Raw genomic sequence first — 25645 nt, 5'->3', positions numbered from 1 at the left:
AGTATTTGCCAGTCCAGTTTCCTTATTTTTAACCAGTATGCTGTGAGGTTCCTATGGATTTTTGGTTTGCAGGTGATAGCCACGTCTAATGACCTTTTACTGATCCCTCTCCACAGAACTCACCTGTTTGCAAGAAAGTTTTGAAAAACCGAAGTGTTTTGGAATAGTCAAGCTACAGCATTTACAAATGAATCAAGTCATAAACTTTGCCACTGTTATATTGAACTTGGAAAAAGGCCTTATTGTTTTCAACATTTATACACAATTGAATTTAAAAAAACACTGAATTAATAATAACATATAGGTCTGTGACCTGTAGAGTTTCTTAGGCAGAACTATGAAAAAAAAAAACATTTTTTAATTTTAATGCGGCTTTTTTAAAGCTATTTTCAGATGCACATGGCAAAGTTCTCATACTTTGATTTTTTGTCTGTGAAATGAGAACTCCATGAAAGTTAAGCAAGTACACAGAATTCTAGAATTGCTAACTTTAGAATGTCACGGTGGGCACAGACTGACCACAAGCTTCCCATGCAATCCCAAGGCAAACTTAGCCAAAGATACAAACAGCAGCATATGTAATGTAATTGCAAAAAGGCAAACTTTGCTCTCTATGTAACACTAGAAAGGTATATACCCACAAAGCCAAAGCATTTCTTTCTATATTGCTTTGCATGACAGAGAAAATACAGAAACAGAAAGTGAAACTTGGAAATCCATGTTTAGCTTATCAAAATTAGATAGAAAAGAAACTTAATTACACCTTTATTATTGTTTTATGATACTAATAGCTGGCAAAAAGAGCTAGACACAAATTAGAACCAAGTCAAAGTTTATAAAAATATGAAAGGATTGAAAATATCTTATTCATCTCTCTAAATCTTCACTTCAAATTAAGAATGAACACTTCATGGAGAGTGTGTCAAATCCAACAAGCAGAATGTTTTGGTCAGACAACAAACTGTGCTCAACGCAAAGCTCAACAGAAATAAACTGCAGGGATCATACCAGATTATCTACACAATAATGGAATTCAAAAAAAAAATTCCACAAAAGTCAAAGAAAGGACATGTTATTAGAAATGGCTCTGAAAAAGAAGTGAACCTTCCATAAGAAGCACAATTTGAACATTCAGTCTGAGCACTTAGTAAGAAGAGAATTTGTGAGCAGATCAGGAAGAGGGAAGGGCTATGCGGTCCTACTAAAACTTGTGATTATATGGAAATGAAGGTCTATACAAATAATCTTTCTTCACTTAAAGTTCTCTATTACAGATGTCTGAGGAATACAAATTACAGGCAAATCTTGAAACTTCTCAAAAATGTTTACACCTGTTTTCAAATTCTTAATTGAAGTTAGTTTTCTGACATCATAATTCCAAGACCAGGCGCAGGACATTTGCAATAGCTTTGTGCACCATCACACTGGAGGTTGCCCTTCTGAATATTTTTCATCTTTATGAAGCTATTTCATGGCTTTCAGCACTGCTCAGAGAGTCCATAGCACAGAGAACACAGGTGTGCATTTCAGAGCTCTGGAAGGAAGGTCTACAACATTGCCTGGACATGACTTTGAAGTCCTCCTGACCCCAGATCAGATGCAAACCTAACAGCTCCATGAGCACTCCACAAACTGAGCTACACAAGGTTGTGACATTATCTGCATTTTATCTGGGGGAAAATATATGATTCTAGCGAAATATATGATTCTGTGATTCTAATGATATCACAGTAGCCACAGTACAGCAGCATGCCAGCAAGAGGCTGTTAACTTCACACTGCAACACCTGCACACCAGGACAGCTACTTGGGACAGTAACAGTGGTGTCAGCATGGCAGTCTCTTGTGTGTCCTTTTTAGACAAGTGAGAAACCACTGGATAAATTATTGACCCACAGAATGAGACATAGCCAGCGTTAACAGCTGTTACACCAAATGCATCCATAACTACATGTGAGAAAATGTTCCTGTGAGCACATTCTTGTCCAGAACTAGCAGCAAAGCATTTTACCTTGATATATTCCTGTGTAGGAGGAAATAATTGGCACTAAATACATACGCCTATTAGCCTGTTCAGAAAATTAAATTGCTCATTCGCTATTTCTTTGTTAATATGTATGGTGTGAATTTATTAATCTCCACAAATTGAAAGTACAACACAGAAAAATACAACTATGTATTTATTTGGACTCATTATCCTTTATAGCAAGGAAAAGTAACACTTCTGAATCACCTCTAATACATAGAAACGCTTTTCAAATTTTGGCAATTTTCTATCAGCCCAATAACCAACAATGTGTCGTGATACTGCTGAGAAATACTTCATGGTGTTCCCCACAAAGAACTTCTAGCATAAATACTATAAAGTGCTTTTGCAAAAAGTAAATATATACCCAAATGTTTACCCCCAAAGTCTGCTGTGGTTGTTCAGTAATTACTTTGATTTAGCATAAAATTTCTTGAAATATACTAAGTTAAAAATCTTTCAGAGAAAAAGTCCAATGTGCATTTACCTAGCCCACAGAACTGCATGACACAGATACCACCAAATCATTTCTAACTTCCCATCCTCACAATTTTGGCTAGCTCACATCAAAAGAAATGGAAAAAAAAAAAAAAAAAAAAAGAAAAAAAAATCATTTAAAAATGCCTCCAAAATCAAAGATACTTTTCCACATTTAGAATTATAAACTTATACCAACTACAATAACATTACTAAGAACACTCAGTTATTTTTCTGATACAGCTTTTTAGATGTTTTCCAACCTAGGCATTTGACTCCCACACCAGTTCCAAACAGGCATGCGTATTAATCTGGGCCCCAAAAACATTTCTGGTTCCTTTCTCACTCTACACTAAGACCATCTCAGACTCAACTTGGCTGCTTTGCCCGGTGAGCCAAAACATTTACTGTACTTTTAGGCAGTTGGAAATTACAAAATTAAGCTACAGCCGCATTCCCTGGGTAGGATATCTTCATTTAACACATTACCATTAATATTTTTAAATTCTGCAGTCTAACACTAAGAATTTGTTTTGTTAAGGCTTTTGCTGAAAACGCCTACTCTGATAAAATCTATAGTCAACTTATTAGGAGAGTTGGCTTAACTAACCAAAATACTAAGAAACGTCTGTTTCTAGAGGCTCAAGTTCTCTTTTTATTACTGGTTCTTGCTTTAAGAAAGCTGTGAAGATAGGAAATATTTGTGTCCTGAAAGCTTACCTTCCAGTAAGTCTCTTGCCAGACCCGGTTCTGCCCCTGTGGACCGAACAAAGTCTGACAGGACTGCATCCATATCAAGAGTCATGTGATCATCCAGGGATGCTGCCAGGCACGCAGCAGCAGCAGGACTCGCCGGTTGGCTAGAAGGCATCCATCTGCCATGGAGAAAAAGAAAGAGAATTCGGGAATATATGCCAAATTGATGTAAATGACATTTTTCTTCTCTGCACCAAACAAAACTAATAAAAATGCTAAAACATTCAAGTTACTACATTAAAATAAACAGTATTTGTCATTCATCTCTGCCTTAGCATAGGAGCTGTTGATCACTTGCACTGTCTGCATGTTCTTCTGTTTCTGAACATTTCATATTTTTATTTTTTCTCATGTGCAGCTTCTAAGTAATTCTGCAACTCAAAGACTCCAATCCGGCAAAGCATAGGCATGGTTCATTCAAAACACAGAGATCATATCATTGCCTGTAAGGACAGAACTGTTCATATACTGAAGTTCAGCAAGCATTTAAATGTTTGACTAGTCTAGAGCTCTTTTTTGCCTTACTTACTAACATACATACAACAGAGTTCATTATCAGTTCTTTTATTTGTCTTGTCAATACCACTTCCATAATGCATAGTTTCCCCATTGCACTGTGTCTGGCTTGGATGCAGTTAATTTTCTTTACTAACTTCCAAATTTGTGACTAACATGGTGCTGATAGCACAGCAATATTCTGGGCATTGCTGAACAGCTCTTACACGGCATCACAGCTGTCTCTGTTTCCCACCCTGCCCACCCCAAGGCTGGGGGTATGCAGCCAGGACAGGTGCCCCCAGCTGACCAGAGGGATATTCCATACCCCGTAAATGTCATGCTCAGCGATAAAAGTGGAGGAGACTCTTTCCAAAGTAGCTGTTGCTTGGAGACTGGCTAGGCATCGGTCTGCTCGTGGGAGGCTTCGAGTGACAGTCTTTCCATTACTTGCTTTCCCCCCACCTCCTCTTTCCTTCATTTTAATTAAATTGCCTTTATCTTGATCCATGACTTCTTCCTCACTATTGCTCTTCCAATTTTCTCCCCCATCCTGCTGTGGGGTTAGGGACTGAGCAGCTGGTGGGTGCTCTGTTGCTGGCCAGGCTTAAACTCCAGGGCTTAATGACTGTTTCCTGCTTCTCCTCTTTACCGCGTTCTTTTCCTTACCTAGGAGACTTATAATAAAAGCAATGGCCTCAAGTCTAATCTGGTATTTGGCCCTTGTATTGCTGCCATCCCAGTACTCAGGGAACCATCTCACAGAGACAACTAACAATTACACCTTTCTGCTCTTCTCCACAAGCTATTCTGTGGGGAAGCTGCAAGTGGATGGCAACTCCCCCTTCTCCTCCAGGGTTTCCTGCCTTGTTGCAATGGCCCTCCAGTTTCTCAGACTTCCCTCTGTAACCAGAATGCTCATACTATGCAGAAACGTTACAGCTGTCATCCAGGTGAGGGAATTACCACTTGGCTGCTCTGACACTGGGATACCAAGGCCCAATCACGAATGACAGGGCCATTAGCAGCCAGCATCCTATCTAAGGGCTGGGGAATCAGCAGTAGGACCAGAAAAGGGACAACAATCTTCAGTCTCTGCAGACAGCTCCTGATGAGTGTGAAGGCAAAGTCTCCTCTCAAGGAAGACCTTGCCAACTAGCAAGGCAGATGGACCACAGCAGAGGAAGGTATCCAGCGTCTGAGGCAACTGGCAGCGCTGGAGGTGCTTTACGGCAACCGGGGCAACAACCAGTCCTCCAAGGAACCATAGGAAGTCCGTGTCACAGAAGTTTGTATGGAACACGCTGACACCATCGGCCAGCCCCTAGTGCAGACACTGAGGTTCCACCTTGGTGCACGAGGCTGGCCTGCCAGCGCCAGTCAAACAGAAAGTCTTCCTCCCTGAACCTGTGCGCCTGCACCTACCCACAGCCACAAGGCAGAGATTTTGGAGCACCACCCAAAGAGATGACTTATGCTGAAGAGGACTCACTGTACAATAAGTTGTCAGAAAAAAAGAAACAATATGCTCATAACCAATGGATCCTGTTGTATTGTGAGAAACCACACAGACCAAGCTGAAGCGTTTAGTTAGTGCTTAGCTGCTGGCTGGGTCAACCCACCACACCCACTTTGTACTTTTGGATAAGGAATTCACTTTTTCTCCTGTTTCTTCCGAAATAATGCTCTCTTTCTCACGTGGCATCAGAAAACATTTTTCAGCTTCTGCAGCAGCTTTCATTTCAGAGCACTTCTTAAAAACCTCTCTTAGAAAGCGCAGCAGCAGCGCCTTTTCCATATAATATAATGACAACCACAGTAAGAGAAAGCTGCTCCCAATCCAATGGCTATGTTCCTGTTCACCAGTGCAAGTCAAATGGTTCTGCCCAGACTGACAGATCGAAGTCCTCTCCAAAGGTACTATGAGACTGAGCTCCTGTCACTTTCTGGGAAAAACAACAGCGTGACTTTTTGCAGAATTCCTGAATCATCATAATCAACTCTGCACCAGGCTAAGACCCAGCCTGTACAAACCATGACCTGTCAGTACCTTTCCACTTTTGTGCTGGATTCCCCTTGGCCCTAGTAAATCTCAGCAAGACTCCCACAAAATAACTGTTTTGGAATATGCTGTACATTGCTTTTTAAAAAGAAAAGCTTAAGTGTACATGTATAAAGGTGCCAAGTACAAACTATGTGACTGTCATACATAGTCAATCACAGGTAAGCAGCCTTCCTCAAGTTAATAAAGCTCAGTCAGGTAATTTTCAGGCCAACAGTTCTACAGAGTACAGCGAACACCGCAGCTGAGGATCAGGTATACATCTAGCCTTCTCTAGTGCAGTATCTTTATAGCTGAATCTTCAATGGAGAAATCATCTCCACAAAGCAAATCCACAAAAAATAAAGCACTATAAACTCTTGGTCCAACAGAGGCCGTGCTAGGAGAGGCAGAAAGGAAAGGCCTGGCAGGATTTCACTCTTCTTCTCCTGATTGATGCAATTAGAGTGCTAGTTAATGCAGTTAGGGTACACAAAGGTCTTTACTGCTTTTACCCAATATTTCTACCTAATGCAAGCCCCGACCCACCCGTCTATCCAGGGCTCTCTGAAGTTCTGAAGCAGTTGCTGTGTAATACCAGCTCAATCACAAGAAAAAAAAACGTTTTCCTGCTTCCTTGTCCAAGCAACAAGCCCCAAGGCCAAGTGATGCACTGTTTTAGCAGCTCGCTGCAAAAACCAGCACAGCACCAGTGCATCACTGTGCCAGGGGGCTACAGGGGCTCTGTGAGGAGAGGGGGGCTGCCCTGGGCCACACATAGCCAGCTGGAGCCAGCGCAGTAGCGACCCAGGACTGGGCACAGCCGAGCCCAGCAGCCACACCGTGGTGCCTGTCTGCAAACGCTTTCCATCCAGTTAGACGGTTGGTTTTGGAAGGAAGAGGAGAAAGAACGAGATGATGTTTCTGTAACTTAGTAATTTTGCTTTATTGACAACCAATACTGTAGTTACTGTGCAATTTTCTCCTATGTTTACAAACAGTCTGGCAGGGGCAATCTTACTTACCAGGGTGCTCAGAACCACCTTCAGACCCATCAGGAAGCAGATAACTTCTTGCCTCAAGTGAAACATAACACAATGTTGGCATGGGAGCCTTTGTTGCCAAATCCAGGGCTAACAGAAACATCTACCCTATTGGAACTTGTACTTGCCTTTTTTTTTTTTTTTTTTTTTCCTGAAAAAAAGGGAACTCTAGCCTTCTAGGCAATGTTCTCTCCAAATAACAAATAAAAATTAAAGTGGTTGCTTCAAGAGCAACTGGCGCTAGACATGCTAGTAACACAACTGACATTCAAAACCAAGTTATGCTAAAGGTATCTCTGTACTTCTGCTCTGCCTGCATTGCTGTGGAAATAGTGCAAAGCAAAGCAAACAGGATCAAGTTAAATGATACATACTTAGGCAAAAGCATGGGCCTTACTTCCAAGCTTGTTATTCATTATTGGTCAAAGTTTACCTTTAAACATGAATTAGATATTTCCTGTTGACTCCTCCTCACAGGATTCCTCCTCAGCTGCAACTTTGCCAGGTGCCAAGGGTACAGATGAGCATGGAGGTTTCCTACCAGGAACAGATGATACTGGCGCTTGCTTGTAACACAGCTACAGAGAAATAAACTGTGGGAGAAAAAAAGTAAGCAGTTGATTTCGCAGTTCCCCAGAAGTAATGCAGTCCTTTCCTAGTCCATTTCCTACCGTCCATATGAACACGAGGGGATGTACAACTCCTCAGAGAGCATCTCCCTACCAAAGCTGCTCCCCCAGCCCGTGCTGTAATGAAACGGCGCAAGGGATTTGTGCACGCACGTGCAAAACCAGACTCCTCCGATGTTTAGTTTTGGTGACATTGCTCAAAAACAGCAAGTAACAGGACTTCTTTAAAGTACATCATATCAGTCCAATAGACCTCAAAGTACTGCAATGAGGGGGATATAGTTACCATTAGAACACTAACCTAGAGTGTCTTACAAACTGACAGGTCAAACATGACTAAGTCCTGTGATTCCTCACTTTGACCAGGGTAACAGCTGGCATACTAGCCAGTGTCCCAGCTGATGGTTGTTAACTTCTTCAGACAAGTTAATTACCTGACTATGGTCAAACTTAGACATTGGATCCCTTAGCAATTGCTTCTTTCTGCAAGTACGTACCCAGAAAAATATCCTTCCATCTCAGGGGGAAGGGGTCCTCACCATCCTCAGCCACGAGGACTGTGAAGTCCAACTAATTCAAGATGTCTAGGAAATGGTTATGTTTTTCACTAGCAAATCAGATTATACTGCTGTCAACTCTACCCATTTCACAGCTGGCTCTTACATTGGTACCTCTGTATGTTTTATACTTCTACTTCACACTTCTACATTTATGTAATTTATACTTTTATGCTAATTATACCATCGCATCATTACATTGGGGCTGCACTAGGAATAGCAGGGAAGGTGATCCTTTCCCTCTCTTCAGCCCTGGTGAGCGGCATCTGGAGTGCAGTGTCAATTTCTGGCTCCCCAATACAGGAAAGCCATGGACAGACTGTACCAAGTCCAGTGAACAAACTACACATCTGGATCACCATGAGACAAGAGAGACATTTCTAATAGTTAACAAAGCCAAAGCAGTAACAGAAGGAAGTCTAGAAATACAGAAAAGGCTACTCAAAACACAATGCTGGCACTTGAGCAGAGAGTATTACCTTAGCAGATCATGGCCAAATTTGGCATCAAAGCTTTGTAGCAACTGAAGCCCTTTCTCTGTTTCGATACAAATGCAGGACAATAATGCTGCTATTATTTGATATACAGACTCATGCAGAGATCCCCTGTACTAAACTGAACCTTACATCTATGCAAAAAGACCACGAGAAATATGATCCAATGAATTTCCTTCCCAACTACAAGATAAATCGTAACCAGCATGATGAAAACATATGGATCAAGCTAAAATAACCTGCTGCAGGTGAATGATATAAAGCATTAGCTAATTTCAGATACCATTCAGAAGTGGGTCAGTAGTATAATGACTATTGATTTAAAATGCACCAGCTGGGCACTCAAGGACAGTCCCTATGTGTGGAGGCCAGACCGCTCATAAATTTTGAAAAGCGCACATCAGTCTTTAGTCAGTTCATGAGTTGCCTCAATATCGCTTTTATTTCAATATTTTTAACATTAGAATTGAAAAGACATCCCTTTAACAGCTGAAAAGAGGACTGAGCTCCACACATCTATGACATCAACCAGCACCTCAGAATTACCTCATGGTTACATGCCCGCCAGAAGCCAGGCAGTAACCAGGCTGACAGAAGCACATCACTCTTCACCCATCCCAGCAAAGGTCATGTAAACTGCCCACGAAGATCTTTCCTACAGATGAAGCTCCTTCTGGTAATGTATATAGAAAACTGATTATATCTGTGCATTTACAGCTGATGGGATTGTGTGTAACAAAGCCAGAGACAGCACTTGCTGTTTTATTGAGAAACAACAATAAAAAATGAAATATTATGCAAGTACTATGATATAATGAAATAGCTTTGCACTTCAAAAAAATCTGCCTTGTGTTAGGTGCTAAGGAACCACACCCGATGGAGACCTCCCAAATCCATGACAGTGTTGAGGAACAGTTTCTAGCTGAACACTCCTGTGCCTGTGCACTAACACTGCATGTCTCTAGGCCCTGAGTCCTCCAGCTGTGCTTAGAGCACCTGCACAAAAATATCTATGCTATTTAATTACCCCTGCTACTCATCAAACCTAAATTAACAGCACAACACGATTTAATAGTGTTGATTCAGACAGATTTGTCTGTAAGACGGAAGGGGGAATGCAGAAACATGTTAATGAATGCCGAAAACTGAGAACTGACCCACTGCTGATTACCTGAGGTAACACTGGCTCATCGGTTTGGGCTACTTCACAATGAAATAGGACATGCAGGGCTGTGCTGACTGGAACTGGACTCCTGCAGTTTCCTGGCAAATTCAAAATTTCAGCACTGCTGAATTAAGTACATAAGAGACAACTAAAATTTCTGCTACACGTACAACTGAGGAGCAACCTGCTGTGGAAGCTCATTCCTCGCACATGGGCAACACCTCCCAAAGTCTTTACAACATTATAAACTGGATGCGGAAACTGGAAACTACTAAACCCATAAACAGCTCTACTAAAAATCAAATTAATTAAAACAAAGTCTCTAAATGTCAAATACTAGGCCTCCTAACTACAGCAATATTTTGCTGTACTAACTATACATACAAACTGCTCCTCTTTTTTATTTCGTTCATCAGATGTTACCATTTCTAGTCACAATTAGCACAGAGGCAGGTGATCTGGCTGTTACTTGAACTACCACACCATGAAAAAAAAACTTTTACAAAAATCCAAACTATGCGCGCTCTACACTGAAAACAACCTTCAGAGTTGGTAGGTTCCTCCCTTTATAAATTTGAACTAGCCCTATTTTTATTTTTTTCCCCACCGGGAAGAGCTGTTTTCTTAGCTCTCTGGGATTTAAAGGGGGGAAAAATAAAAGTCTTTCAAAAATTACTCTCTTTGCCAGAAAAGTACTATTAGCTGTGAAAACACATCCAGATGGAATAGATTGCTAAGCAAGAAAAGGAAAGAAATTCCGAGGAAGCAGGTAGGCAGTGACTCAGTGCGAGCTGGGAGCTCAGCACCAGATGGCGACCAGGCTGGCTGTTCTCACCACATGCACCACCTCTCACCTGCAAAAGCACCACACCACCACCTTTGCTGCTGGTGGCTAGTTGAAGCAGCAATGCAACTTACACCTGAAATCCAACACACCCTTGGAGCAGATCTAACACACTTCCATGTTACACCACCTGTCAACAAGCAGCACTCCTCTCCGAGTATGTATGCACAGAGGCATACATCTATGTTTGCTGTTTTCCTTTCACATGAGCCACATATGATAAACGAAGAGCACTCCGTACTGAATAGAGATGGAAACTATTTGACCCTCAAAGCACAATGGAGACCTTGGCTTTCTCTCACTCTGTAGCCTAATTTCTTCCCTAAATAATTCCATGCTTATACAATGCAAATATGAGAAGTAATGAAGGGGAAACATCTGTTGCATACTGTAAGAAAGAGCATTTTGAAAGGCTTTAAAGAAGAGGGACAGGTAGATCCTAAATGTTAAGATGGGTGAATAGGACTTGAAATCAAGTTAATGGAGTCCCATGCATATCTGATCTCTTCTTCCTCTTGAAGTACCTGTCTCTTAAAACAGCCACTCTTGGAAGTTCAGCCTTCATCTGAATCTAACTTTGACCTCTTCAAAATCAAAGAGCTTTATGCAGGTATACAATATAAAAATACTTTTTTTTTCCAAACAGGTGCAAACAAACAGGGCTAATTAATGAAACAAAATCAAGTATGTTGAAACAAAACCCATGCCTAAGGAATACAAAGAGCTGTTGAAACAGAGGCAAAGAAGTGAAAGGAAAGAGTTCAAGAATCGACAAACATTCAGAAAGACAATCACTAAACTGCAACTAAAATCTTCAAAGGGCGAAACAGGCATCTCCAGCAATATGCCTGAACTCAAATCTCTAGGAAGCCAGCAGAAATACACAGACTGCTTTAAGCCCATTCTGTCTGTCCCCATCCCCACCTCCCCCTCCTTTTTTCCCCATTTTTATTTCCCTCCAGTGTGACGGAGCTAAATACCCCATTAACATTACTCACTCCTCTCAGCTGGTCTGGCAACATGCAGGCTAAGTGCAGACCCCTTGTGTTGAATGTTCATGCTCCTTTGATTTTCGGTAGTTAAGTCAGAAAGACCCCATTAGTGCACAGCTCCAGACTTTGCAAGTAATTTTTCCTGACATGATGTATTTGATGTAGAATGTCATAATTCTACCACCTTGACAACATCACTAAATTGAACCAATGCACCAAATGAAGTCATTTTTATTAGTGAAACATCTAAATTCTTTGAATTAAGGTTTTGCAATTTTTCATTCTTTTCTGCATGTAAAACGTATTTACTTACAGTTTCACATGGACTTCTTTTTTTTTTTTTTTTTTTTTTTTTTCAGTAAGCCAGAGATATTTATTAGGTTATTACATTTCTAAAGCTGCTCCACTTTTCATTAGGTAACATTTTGCCAAACGTTCATATATGAAATAAAAGTTATTGAGCAAAAAACTGTAATTAACCGAATCCATTAGAGATTTGTTTAGAAGCAGAACACCAGCTTTAAGAGGGCTGGTATTTAATGTCAAAATACGTCTCTTAAGATTGTCTGGTATGAATAGCATGTGTATGTGAAAATAAATTGTTCAAAGTGTTTTTCAACCAAGGAAAAAGTGATTAACTGTAAAGATACAGGACCTGTTTGAAATATAGAAAGAAAAAAATCTGCCAAGAGCATCTGAAAGGAATTACACTGATTTATTTATTTGATTTCTTTTTTCAGCAATCAAAACACAATTTTTAAAGTAACGAACAGTGCAGTATGCCTACAGGAACACTGACCACATCCCAAACATGAAACATCTCCCTGTCCTTTATGTGGGTTAGCTTCAACACTATTTTACACAGACTCACTTCAATTCAGTAAACTTCTTGTAAGCAGCATAACACTTCAATCAGGCTTTTTTTTTTTTTTCTCCAGTGTTTCCTGAATAGCTGGGGACATTTATCTCTAAGCACACCATGTGTATACAGATATACACATAGGTAGAGGTAAACGTCCCCAGCTATACACATACACATAATGTATATGTGTATTTTATCTTGATATAGTCAGGTCTGCATCCAAGATGTACTTGGAAAAAATAAAAAAAATAAATACATACAAGCATATTTCCATTTGGCAGTATCCAAAATAGAACTAAAAGGTAAAAATGAAAGACAGATGTTGGCAAAGCCTCTTCTGGAACACTAGAAGCAAGTTCAGTAACTCAGAAATCACTTCAAACTAAAGCAGATGAAATAAAAGGCTGCAGAGCATCAGAAGTTAAGCATTTCATCATAGGACAAGTGACCCAAAGAGCCTAGCTTGCAGATCCTAAGAAAACACAGTAGAGAACTGGGTAACTGTTCCTCATAAATGCATCAAAACACAGGAAAATACAGTCCAGAAATAAAGGCAGGGTCCCCAGTGACAGAAGTACTGGGAAGAAAATACTGAATTATTTTGTAAAAATAGGGCTACAGAAGTGCACATAAAGTACAACATAACATTCTGCAGTAATATGAAACCAGTCTGAAGAACTGGACAGTTTTTTGCAATCCTGTGGCCTATTTTTTTTTTGACATTTCTGAATAAACTAAGTTTCTAGGTAACCCTTTTAGGGGTTATTCTCAGAGGACCATGGATTAAGATGGTCCACATTCCAACATTAAAACAATTTCCAAAGGAGAAAAGCCTGTATTGAACCTTTTCCCTTGCTCTGGATAACTTCCACCTGAAAAATTATATAAGCAAGTTGCACCCATGTAGGAATTCGCTTACTTCTGCAATAGGTTACATACATATGGAACAGATATAGGTGTATATATACAAAGAGAATATAAGATTACGAGTGCGATTCTTCCTGAAAGAATTTACACTGGTGCAAAACAATACCTTAAATTTACAGCAGTATTTTATATGCCCTTGTCAAAGGTGGCAATGATTACACATGAAGAACTGGTGTAAGAAAAAAGTCTTTTCCCTAGTTAGATTTTTCTAACTAGCAAATGTGTAGCTTATATTAAAATATGGACTATACTGTAAATGTTTGTCTTCTATGTTTAAAATAGAGTATGTAATACAACATATCAATAAAAAGATGTGTGATCACTTGAACAATTTCAACTTCGTTGACAGGATGTTTTTTTCCCTCTGTAAAAATTTTATTGTCCCTTTTTTTAAAACAAAACAAAACAAAACAAAAAACATGCCTCTAGTAAAATATGCAAACACTACCTGTATGAATTCAGACATCTTAACTATGATGATGGCGATTATATTTATACACATACGTGCATATATATATAGATATCAGTACATAACCACATAGCTAAATTGTAAGCCCATTTATTTTTTTGGTATGAAACAAGCATGGTAAATGTATAGAGGTCTCAGAGTTACCAGCTGACATAACAGTAATGTTATTCTCTATGTCTGCAATTCTCTACCTTCAAGAGGAACTTAAGGCAAGTCGACCTTATTTTCCAGAATAGGTGTCTTGTTTTCTTCCTTGTCAACAAGACTTCTATTAATTTCTTATAAGAAATGAAGAATTAATACATTTTCCAGGGATAAGAATAACTGCTCAAATGTTAGACTCTAGAATTTTAATAGAGATATTGGTTCAAGAAACCAGTCACTGAAGGAAAACTGCAGAATTCCCCAGGAGCCAAGCAACGTGCACGCAACAATAAAAACCCAGTTTTATAAAACTGTAACATTATGGTATAAACTAAAAATGTAACTTGAGTCACATTCATCTATACAAATCACTGTAGTAGTGTTTCAATCAACCACATAACCATGTGTTTTGCCTTTTTTTTTTTTTCCTTCCCCCTTTGGTTAATTAGTATTTGGCACTTTCCTTGGTCTTTTATTCAGGACACTGTTATGAGTTAAACAGAATCTACTAGAATAATCTCGCTATTGAAATGATCACACTAATCCATCTGAAAACTTCTGTTTCTAAAAAAGTTAATGATTTTGAATTAGTGTCACATTTGACAATTGCTCCATTGTTTTTTTCTTGTTTATTTAATCTGGAAGGTTTGAATTTGGCACTGTAAGATCTGTATTTGTTTAAACAGTAGTGGATGAATACCTCTGTATGAAAGCCCTTCATAAATTCACAACAGGCCCCTTAGTTCTTCTCTTCTTCTTGTATATGTATACTTACAGTTAAATTAATTTTAATGCTTGCAGAAAGAACAAGTTATTTTTCTTGCTCCTTTGAATTCAAATGGGTCAGCAATTTGACAACTACATTTAACAGGAATTTGCTGTTATCTGGGACTTCAAAGGGGTTTTTAGCTGTCAGTAAGAATCTAGTATTCAGACTGTCGCAAGCCATGTGTCATTTGCAGATGCATGTATTACCTAACCAATGCACTAGAGTGATTATCAGTACTGATGTATTATTATTTCTATAAAATATATCCTTGGACGAATCTACCATACTGATTATGTTAATTCAAAACTCTAACACCACAATACCGATTTCTCAGCAGGAAACTTCAGCAGTACATACTTTCCCAGAAAAAAAAAAAAAAAATCTTAAGAAGTGTATATTTTTCACATATATTTGTCAAAAAGACTAAGAAGAGTTGTAAGTATAAATATGTAGAATAAAATACACTCATTCAGGAAGCATGATTTTTTTTTTTAACCAACTAGAAAGCTACCAGAAAGAAGAACTCAACTTCAGAGAAATTCCAAAGCAGAAGCTAGATAATGGGAAGTCCTATAGATTTCCAGCCTGACTAGCAACAGCTGAGCACAACATACTGCAATTCCCAAAATATAAAAGGAGAAATTATCTGAAATGGTACTTAACAGCATATCTAGCTATATGAAGAAAGGTGTACAAATCTGTAGTTCTTTTTTATTTTATTTATTTATGACCATCCAGTAACTGGAAGGAGGAAAATAAGCACATGGATTTTGGGCAAAATTTGTGTCAAACAGAAGGTGGCAGAGGAAAACCCTAACATCACAGTCTAATAAAACACACAGAAATGAATTCAGACATGTGAAGTTAGGTAGCTAGTGCTACTCTACATATCACACAGTAACTTCTGGGTTTCATCTGCTGCTCCACTTTTACCTTCACAGAGTCTCCAGTTTTAGCACAGAGATTAAATGCAGCTTTTAAGCTTACATTTAGAACATATCCTAAAAAATTAAATGTGCATGTATTTACATACACACACTTCTCTTTTATTGGAGGTGAAGTAGTTCTAAACTTTGCAGTCTGTTTAGTATGACTGGACCTGTTCTGCTCACAGAACTCCAGTGAAAGATGGTGTTCAGGAAATGCCTCTGCACAAACTACTATTTAACTACCATTTAAGCTATTCAGTATTTCTCCAAAATGTTTCTGAAGGCCTCTGTACTGAGCTTGGAGGACCAGCTCCTCACCCGTAGACATGGTAGAAGAAACTATACCTGTTACATACATACATACATATATATATATAAACTGTGTGTATAGCTGTCTGCATGTGTATGTTGAAAAACTACTTGTCATTAATATTATGTATATGTTCTTATCATAAGATGCTTCAAGTCACAAAGACCTTCATTCAAATTAGCTGCACCTTACTGCATTCTGCTGTCAGAATGGCAAATCACTCCACTAAGAGACGATGTGTAATTGCATTATAAAGGGGACATATGGTCAACACTTAAATACTATCAGAACCACACAATTCTGAAAAACCTGTTTAAAACCAAACCAAACCAAAACAAAACAAACAAACAAAAAAACACACTTTAAAACATTGCTGGATGGTTGAGATCCTGAGATGTAGCTGCAGTGATGAGTTAAAAGGCATTGGCTGGAATAGCCCAAATGGTAACAAATACCTAACATACAGTAATATGCATTAGACTTGAGAGCAAAGTCATATCTTTATAAATTAGTTACAAAACGTTGATTCCAAAGACATGTAAGACGACAAGACAGCATTTAGTGACTAAGACAATTATCACCAAATATCTTTTTTAAAATACCAGCGTTATAGGAATAAAAGGTGAAGAATGACAAAAAAAAAAAAGCTCCAATAAGGCATTACTACTAAGGTTTTGTCTACACAATGCGACACAGGAAAATCAACCCAAATTAATTTAACTGGATTTGTCCAAGTCCATTAAATTCCTTTGCAAACATTTCCATCTGGGAATAAAAATGGGGCCTTAATTTGGTTTGGCTCATCTTGCCTTTGAAGTGGATTAAACTAAATTCACTAGAGGCCACTTTAATAATGAATGGGAGAGTGCACACAGACACTTGGTGGGATTTAAGCTGTCCTCCTTACATTCCTACATTTAGTTGACTTGCATCAATTCTCCTTGGTATCTTGTGTAGATGAGCCCTGAACCGATACATTTGACACAGAAGTGGAAAAATAGACAATGCAGGAAACTGTGCTGAAGAATCCTCAGTCAACACAATGACCCCCCCGTGGGAAGCAGCAAAGTACTATTATCCAAGAGAAGAGAAAGACTGTTCACTTTCAGAAATACTATTTAAAACATCTACTACTCGTTTATTTATTTGAATTCTTTGAAGCTACAGCTACTGATAAAGGACTCCACTAAATCATCATTTGAGAATTATTTAAGAATTAGAGGTTAGGACCTTATATTTTAGGCTAAGATAAAAGAATGTAGAAAAGAAAGACTGAAAAGATCATGCTGTGCTTAAAAGCTGTGGCACACTCCCACTGAAAAATCATCATTGAAAGCTAGAAACACTCAATACATTAAAGCACCAGACTCCCCTTAAACCACCGCCAGTCACTGACAGCAAGGGGCCCAAGAGGTGCTCTACCTGCACCGTGCCGCTGCTAACAGCCTGGCCAAAAGCACAGCACCAGCCCCACTCCAGATGCGCACACAGGGGAATTAATGCACCTGCTCAGGCAGTGTTACTGCCCCTCCGTTCTGCAGGAACACTTTTACAATTTTTTCACAGAGCCTCAGAAGCATTTAGTAACACTACGGTGTTATAAATGTTATTGTCAGAGAGAAAAACCATCACAGATAAATGTTCATGGAAACAGGTCTAGAACTGAAATAAACCAACAAGCAGGAAACAGAACCTTTCCAGGTAAGGATCCTCCACATCCCTCCATCAGTATTTTTTCAGGATAAAACAACTGCATTGCTGTAATGTTTTTGTATTCATGTACAGATAAAGGGCCTGAACATAAGACAGTTACGGCATCTCCCTTACTATACTCACAAGTCCTCACGATGTCCTAATTGTATTCTGTTAGAAGGCAGCAGTGCAAGAGATAAACGTAATGCCACTGATAAAAATGGAATGTCACTAAAACAGAGCTCCATTTTAAGTCAAATTCAAGTATCAATTATTCTTTTATATGAGAGTGATAAAGAAGTAGGAAGCACATTGCACTGCTGTAGAAATACAATTTGAGGCCTCTTATTAAATGCACAATTTCATTAAGTAACCTATACCTCTTCTACTAGAACACATCTCTACAGAATATAAGGAATTAGAACACTGTAGATTTTCTCCTCATTTTGATTTTTTCCGTTATTTTTGCCTTACACATTTTACCTGATGCTGCTACAAAAAAAAATACTGTTTTAAAATACTGAACGTATTCCTCTAGATTTAATCCTTCTTTCAGATAAAGAAGGTATGCTGGCCAAAGCTCTAACCGCACCATTTTCTCTAACATATAAATACTACATGCTCTGCAAATACTCTGCATGCATACAATTTCCTTCAGTACGTGGGGTAAAAAAAAAAAATTAAAAAAAAATGCAAGATACCCAAATAATCATTATTGGAAATAACATGCAGTTTCTTTAATTTTAGTTTTTATTTTTTAAGTTCACATTGCATTAAAAATGCAACACTTAGGCCTATAGGCACCATGAAATGCAAGCAGCTCAAAAACCAACACAATGAAAAACAGCACAAACACTTGCTGTTTCTTACATTTTGAGTTAAATAGCCCACTATTTCTACATTGTGAATTCTAAAATTGTCATAGCAACGTGAATCTGAGTCTTCATTTACAATGCAGATAATCTTTTTGATTGTGTTATTCATGCATAACCCCATATTGTCTGATTTGCTACATACTGCAGTAAACTTCTACTGGGGCTGCGGGGAGAGGAACAGACTACACAGGTATGACGCACTGGCATGCAGTGGTCAGGAAGTAGCTCAACCTCAACCTCTGCTTTACAGCAAGTTATTTCCTCCAATACTTTCATTTAAGAACAAACAGCTGCTGCTGAAAAGCCAGACTGCTAAGATTAGTTCTCTTGTTATGGCTGCTTGTTCGTGAGCCATAAATAGATACACAGCAGATTAGAGCTACCTTTAAGCAAGTTTTTCATTTGACTTACTTTGAACAGACTTTAAATAAGATTTCCTTGAGGCAAGTGTTGGATGGGTGTTATGCTGCTGGTTTTTGGTGATGAAAATAATCCATTTTTGCCACAGTACAAGGTATGAATAAGCAAAATTGTGTCCCCTGAGAAATCTGGAAGAAAAAAAAAAAAAAGACAAGATATTAATCATTGCATTTATTCTGGACTATTTGAATGATACCTATCACTGTCAAGCACCAACTTTACTTTTGACACCAACAGCCTAATGGATACACTACTATCAATGCAGATAAATTACTGTGTGCAATAGTTTGCATTAAACAGATTGCTTGGACACAACCCAAAAAAATGAAGAAAAATATGAATTATGAATGTACAAAAATATCCTAATGGCTATGTATCCTACATGAAAATGGTAATTCTCACTTAAAAATTCCTCAGTTTATTTTATTAAGATTCAACGAATACAGCTTTGCAACTTTTTTTCCTCTTGTCTGTTGTATTTTTATGCATAGTGATCCAATAAACTGAAGAATGCTCCCCATATTACCACAATTTGGTCCGTGAGAAATATATAGAAATGTATACAGCATAAAATTATTAGCTATGAAAAGGTTCAGGCTGTAGAGTAACCTCATCTGCAATTATTTTTATGGGGACAAATTTAACTCATCTTAGTACATTTGTTTGGTGCCTGCAATAACTTCCACGGGAAGCTGACAAAGAAAACAAGGAAACACAGATTAAGGATGTTACATAAGTATTTCAAAAATCATCTGAGGCCAGATAACCATGTTCTTCATTAAGAATGAATGCTTATAATAATTTTCTCATTTTTTCCCTATTTCTGTCTAATATTGGGAAGTAATCACAGCCAAGGTGCTGAAGAAGCTTCCTCCACTCCGCCTCAGTTCTCTAAGACTCACATGTAATTTTTGCCCTAAACTCAAAAGGGACCTAATGATTCAATTCTTCTGAAACAGGACCAAAACACTTCCTACCATCTTCTCTGTAGCTTAGGACCAGCAGCACAGCTCTGAAAACCTCTTCCACTATCATTGTGTTGCACCTGGATGAGCACCTCCACACAAAGACTCAAGTGTGCAGTCCCTTCCATTAGTTTTGTTTCAAGCATGGGATTTGAAGTAGTTTTAGGAGAATACAAAAGCTACATTGCCTTGGTTCTTAGTTCTAGTGAGGCTAGGCTCATTTAGCCTAAGCTCTCTATTTAGAACAAGGCTTACCTACAGTTGCATTGCTGCCAGTTCTTTGCAAGGATAGAATTTAGTTCAAGCAACATGTGAAGGATACACAATGCATAATAATAATGAAGCAGTAATATTTAAGAAGTGTGATTGGTAACAGACCATCTGAAGAAAGATCTGTTTAGAGTAAGGATAGTCACCATCACTACTTAGGTCTTTCTTAAATAGAAATGACAAGTTTCAAAGAACTGATTAGTCTAGCTTGTGACCAACATCCACATGCAGCCACAGTTGCAGTGGATAGATAATCAAAAAAAAAGTCCCTGACAGTTTAAATTAATTTGTTTGAAGGACTGCTAGAACTGACAAAGTCATACCAGAGTTAACTTACAGAAGTACCTACAGAAAGTGGATTTGCAGTGCCATCTCTGACAACTAACTGTTTCCAGCAAAGCTTCAGGTTTTCTTCACTCTGGCCATTTCTTCAGCTAAAAATGCTGTTGAGGAACCAGCCTTGACAGGAAGAGGGAATGGAGTCTGCCACTGACAGGTGTCTGGCAGCATGTCTGGGTTAACTTTGGTGCCTCTGGTTTCAGTATGATCTGCTCTAAAACTGACTGAAACTTCCAGCTGGTGATTAGTAGCCTCTGGGGATGCTAGCAGTGTTAGTCCAGTTAGTATGAAGAGCATATGAAAGTTCTACACGGCTGTGAAATATTAGTATAGAAATTACTGGAGAACACAAGTGCTAAATATATATTTTTGAACCTTGTCAGCGACCTCTTACTCACAATGGGAAGAGGTGAAAACTTTCATCACTGAAGTACCAAAACAGCAAGCTTGGTCACTTCTAATTTTGTCATGTTATTAAATATTTCTTTTTTATATTATTATTATTTTAAAAAGGCAAAAGAAGTTCTGTACTATCATAATTCTGTTTTCTTTCACATTGTTTCTTCATGTTGCAACTTCTTCAGACTTAGGCCTATACATATTCACAAACTATAAATTACACTCCATTATCAAGCAAAAATCCAGTAACATGGCCATTGTGAAACTATCTAGTGTTGAAAATGGCTCTTCATCAACATTTTATGAATACATTAAATGCTCTGAACAGCAAGAAAATCGTTTTTTCATTTAGTCAAATCAATTTGGTAACATTCTAAGTTTTCTCTCACTGCAAGTAAGAAATAGCTACCTCTGCAGTCATAACAATTGTCAACCTCTGCCTTTTAAATTTTTACTGTAATTCAGACAATTTAAAAAGTAACAATAATCATAATTAACAGGACATTTAGGTTCACCAAGAAAAACTGGAAGCTGATGCATCAAGGAAAGTGTTACAAGGAAACACACAAAACAGTAAATAACAACAACAAAAAAAAGCATTGGCAGCTAACAGATGGTCAAATTTGATTTAAAAAAGGTGCAGCCTAATTTTTTAGAGCTGTTGAGTATTTCTGAATAACTTCAACGGGATTAGTGGATATTCAGTGTCTCTAAGAAGTAGACCATTAGTTCTAATTGTCATTGTCATCATCACCTATTATTATGTACTATGAAAAGCAGGACACAGTTGGAGTTAAATATTAGTGTGTGAAACAGGAAATTTAGGAAGCCAGAAAAAAATGGAAATTGCTATTGATTGCAAAATAAGCCTGGAGGTGGGGTAACAAAAACCCTCCACCACACTGAATATTAATGTCTATGGGCAACAGTTAAAGCAAATAATAAAGGTGCCTGTTTTGTTGCTGTTGTTTTTAACATATGTACCAAGCTCACATATAAAAACAGTGCCTGTAAACTTAAACAAAGAACCATCTCCCCTGAAAAAAAAATAGACTACTAGACAAAAAAGGAGGGGAAAATACAGAAGAATTTGCATTCCCCTTGAGCCTAGTCATCAAACCTGATGACAACGTCACTAAGGAATTAGAACTTGTTCTGCATAGCTTACTGCAAGCTTCAGCACACAAATATCTTTCAGTTCAATCTACTGCAAAATGAATTAGTTTTAAAAATATAGATATATATCTATCTATATCTATATCTTTAAAATATATATCTTTAGATATATATCTATATCTTTAAAACTATCTTAAACGTTTGGCTCCTTTTTACATTAAAAAAGCCCTAGAAAATAAACTGGAATAGATCATCATGCCTTAAAAAAAAAAAAATCAAATCATTGAAGCTATCCACAGTGACATTCTCTTTCACACATTTTATTATTTTTTAAAGACATGGATCAAAACACGTGCTTAGCTGCTGAGCTGAAACTAAATGCATAGCAAAGCTGACTGGGAGTTGTTGCTGTTTATTTTTAGAAAAAAAGGTATTGTCACTTTGGATGATACGCACTGTCATTTCAACAGAAATTCTTCAAAGAAGCACAGCACAAAATTCTTCTTCCCGATTAGCAGGTCTGCTTATTCGGCAGAAAATCAAGGAAGAAAAAGAATTCCATGACTCCTGATTCATAATAAAAAGATGTGGAGGTGGAAAAGGGATGATTTCAAAGATTATCTATAATTACAGTTACAAGTCAAACAAAGTACAAACAGCTGAGAAGGGACAGTGGGGGGGGAAGAGAAAAGCTATTACACAAGGTGGGGAGTTGGTCCCACAATACAATACAGCAGGACTGTTTGTTACAGCAAATGCTCAAACAGGCAAGACTGTGGATCACATAGAAGAGGAAAAACAACATTTTGCTACAAACCATGCTCTTCCATCACCTTTAAAAAAGCAACTAATTGGGCTGATCAAAATGGTGGCTGAATGGATGACTGATCAGAGGACGAGAAGCAGAGAAACGGGATAGCTCGTTTCTCTGCTTCATTTCGCAAAAACCTGTTTGAAAAAAAATGTTTTTGTTGTGTATGTCAGTAAACTTTTTACTAAATCAGTCAGTTTGCCAGACAGTGATCATGTGCAATATTTCCTTATCTGAGTCAGCTGTTCTTTTATTTACAAATGCTTCGGAAAAAAACCTTTTGATTTTCACTCTGCTGAACCAGTCACTTAACTGCAAGTGTTCTCCATTTCATGACAGACAGAACAAGCTAATTTCTTGGAGCTGCAGTCAGTAGAGAGAAAAGCAAACCTATGGGCATTTCATAATGCTTTAAAATGTAAAAGGTACAGGCTGAATTTTATCTGGTTGGTAATAATTTGTTTTTTCAAGCACTAGCATCAAAGGAGAAATGGTACTGTCAGGAAAATAGGGATGTCACTACCATCAACTACTCACATGTTTAAACTTGGATCTGAACTAAGCTCATACCTCCAGTACTTGGCTTTTTTTTTTCTAAGTAATGATACAGAGATGTATCTAGTTATATGCAACATAATGCACACCAGGTAATATTTTCTTACATGCAACAGTGATGTTTTCTATGATTAGGAACTCTAAAGACAAGACCCTTCCAATACCATGAACTAAAAATATCACCTTCACAAACAGATTTGATCCAAAAGAGACTGAGCTGCAAAAAATTTCCCTGGCAACTTCCAACAGCCCTGAATCTGACCTGCGATTTTTTTTTTACACAGCCTATGTGATTGAATAGGCTGCATATACTCACATCTGTTTGATTAAATTAGACTGTCAGTCTCCTAAAGTAAAGCCATAGCCAAAAGGCCCAAAATTAGATAAACAACCTCCAGTAGGGGAGCTGAAAATCTGTCTCTATTTTCTCTGCAATTCAAATGATGGAATGGAAAGCTCTGCGAAGGATGCCCTCAAACAGAATGACATTCAGAGAATTTCTACTACAATTGCCATTGCTACTTACAGCAAAGCAGTCAACTTTCACATAACACCTTACCTCCTGGAGGCCAGACCCTGTTAGAACGTCACCACTGAAAGCTGACCAGGGAAGTCTTCCTGAGCAGCCAGACCTGTTCCAAACTACTTCATGAATTCACCAAGTGATGGAGTTCCTCACATTTTTCTCTGTCCTTTCTGTGAATACATCTATCCACTAAACACTAATGAGATGAAGACAGATGCATTTGTGCAAGCAACATCTTTGGTAAGGGCTTCACTTTCCATACAGAGATAAAAAATTAAGATTCTTAGTTAAGAAACCTGACTGAGGAAAGCCCCTGAACTACTAGAATAATACAACACTTGGCCTTCCTGTCATGGAAAATTAGTAGTAAAGTAATGTTCATAATGAAAGGATAGCAAGTAGGTCAATAGACTTTCACCCTGCCTTTGCTGAACACAGAGAAAATGCAGAGCATGTGTTGCTCTGGAGAGTGCTAATGGGGAGAGCAGCTAGGAACTGCAGTCGCTCTTCTTTTCGTCCTCTATCTGTATTTCAAACAGTCTGAAAAAACAGCACAGAGAAGTAAAAACGAAATTTGGTTTTTAGTTTTTACAGCACTTTTGCTCCCACCTCTAGGCTTCTCAACTTTCTCCTGGTCATGACTAGCCGACGTGTATCAAACAACACAACGTGAATTATTTGCTCTGAAGAGAGACAGTGAAGAGAAAGACCTAGCTTCAAACATCATTTGCAAATTGCTGCTTCTGTGAAGAAATAACAGCCAGTATTCTTGCAAAAGGACACTTAAAAAAAACACTTGTTGATTGTGGAAGATGAAACTCAAGTTCATTCTGAAAGCACCCCAGAAGCTGCAGTAAGAGGCACAAGTGTGATAGCAGCACAAAGTCAGTGACCTTCCGGGTTTACAAACAGCTCTAACTTTTCTGAGAAACACGAACCAGTTCTTAACACTGCAGGTGAGGATCTCTTCAGTTTTGACTGCACCCATCTATCTACCTTCAGTTAATAACACCACACAAATACTGGCAAGCTTTGAGGCACAGCTAATGTGAATTCACAGAATCAATTTGATATGTGCGAAACTTACTTGTAAAACCCTATCAGCTTCACAGGAAGTTTTTCCTGTGAGTAGCAAAAAGAAGGAAGCTTGCTTTTTTTTTTTTTTTAATTTTGTTTTTTTTTAAAAAAACATAATGTGTCCTTTACACCCTGAACTTCAGCCACCACCAGCACATCCCAGAGGCAGTCCAGAAACACGTGTGCATTTGACCAGCCAGACAACTGCTGTCAAAGAGCACAGAAATCAGCAAGGTTGTAATTTCCATCTTTCTTCTCCAGCAGTCACAGACTTTCACAAATTTTTAACTAATTAATTAGTTTACACAATTCTAACTATTTTTCAAATTGCACAATGGTTACAGGGAAACTGGGAACAACACATGGCCAGATGGGCAAAGTCTCATTTGTTACTAATCGAGGCTAAAAATGCTTTCCCCCTTTCATGACGCTTCATACCAGTTCAAGGCTACATGCTTGTCAGTTTGCTAACATGACACTCTCCAATGACGTCTGAGTTCAAAACTTAATTTCCAGCTGAGCATAATCCTGATTTGCAGATCCTAAGAGCATAGTTGAAGGTTTACCCTTTCTTATCAAGTGATGGAAAAAGACACTGCAAGAATTTCAGAGCCCCTAGCCTCTGCCAGAGAAATCAATACACAAATGGAGATGTGAAGTTCTCCCAGGACA

General features: G+C 38.3%; 1 protein-coding gene across 7 annotated transcripts in view; it reads right to left on the bottom strand.

Annotated features, from left to right (window-relative positions):
* Window positions 1-25645, bottom strand: part of OTUD7A (OTU deubiquitinase 7A) — a 118271-nt gene that overhangs the window by 35206 nt on the left and 57420 nt on the right. For all 7 annotated transcript variants that reach the window (XM_084532423.1, XM_084532422.1, XM_084532421.1 and 4 more), the window contains 3 exons: window positions 18907-19043; window positions 7271-7430; window positions 3223-3377 (listed from right to left, as the gene is read on the bottom strand). In XM_084532423.1, the coding sequence (XP_084388549.1) occupies window positions 3223-3373 (151 nt within the window). In that variant the 5' untranslated portion in view covers window positions 3374-3377; window positions 7271-7430; window positions 18907-19043. The remainder of the gene's footprint in view (window positions 1-3222; window positions 3378-7270; window positions 7431-18906; window positions 19044-25645) is intronic.

This window comes from Aythya ferina (genome assembly GCF_964211825.1).
Source record: "Aythya ferina genome assembly, chromosome: 11".
NCBI lineage: Eukaryota > Metazoa > Chordata > Aves > Anseriformes > Anatidae > Aythya > Aythya ferina.
This window is presented reverse-complemented; position numbering and strand designations above follow the sequence as displayed.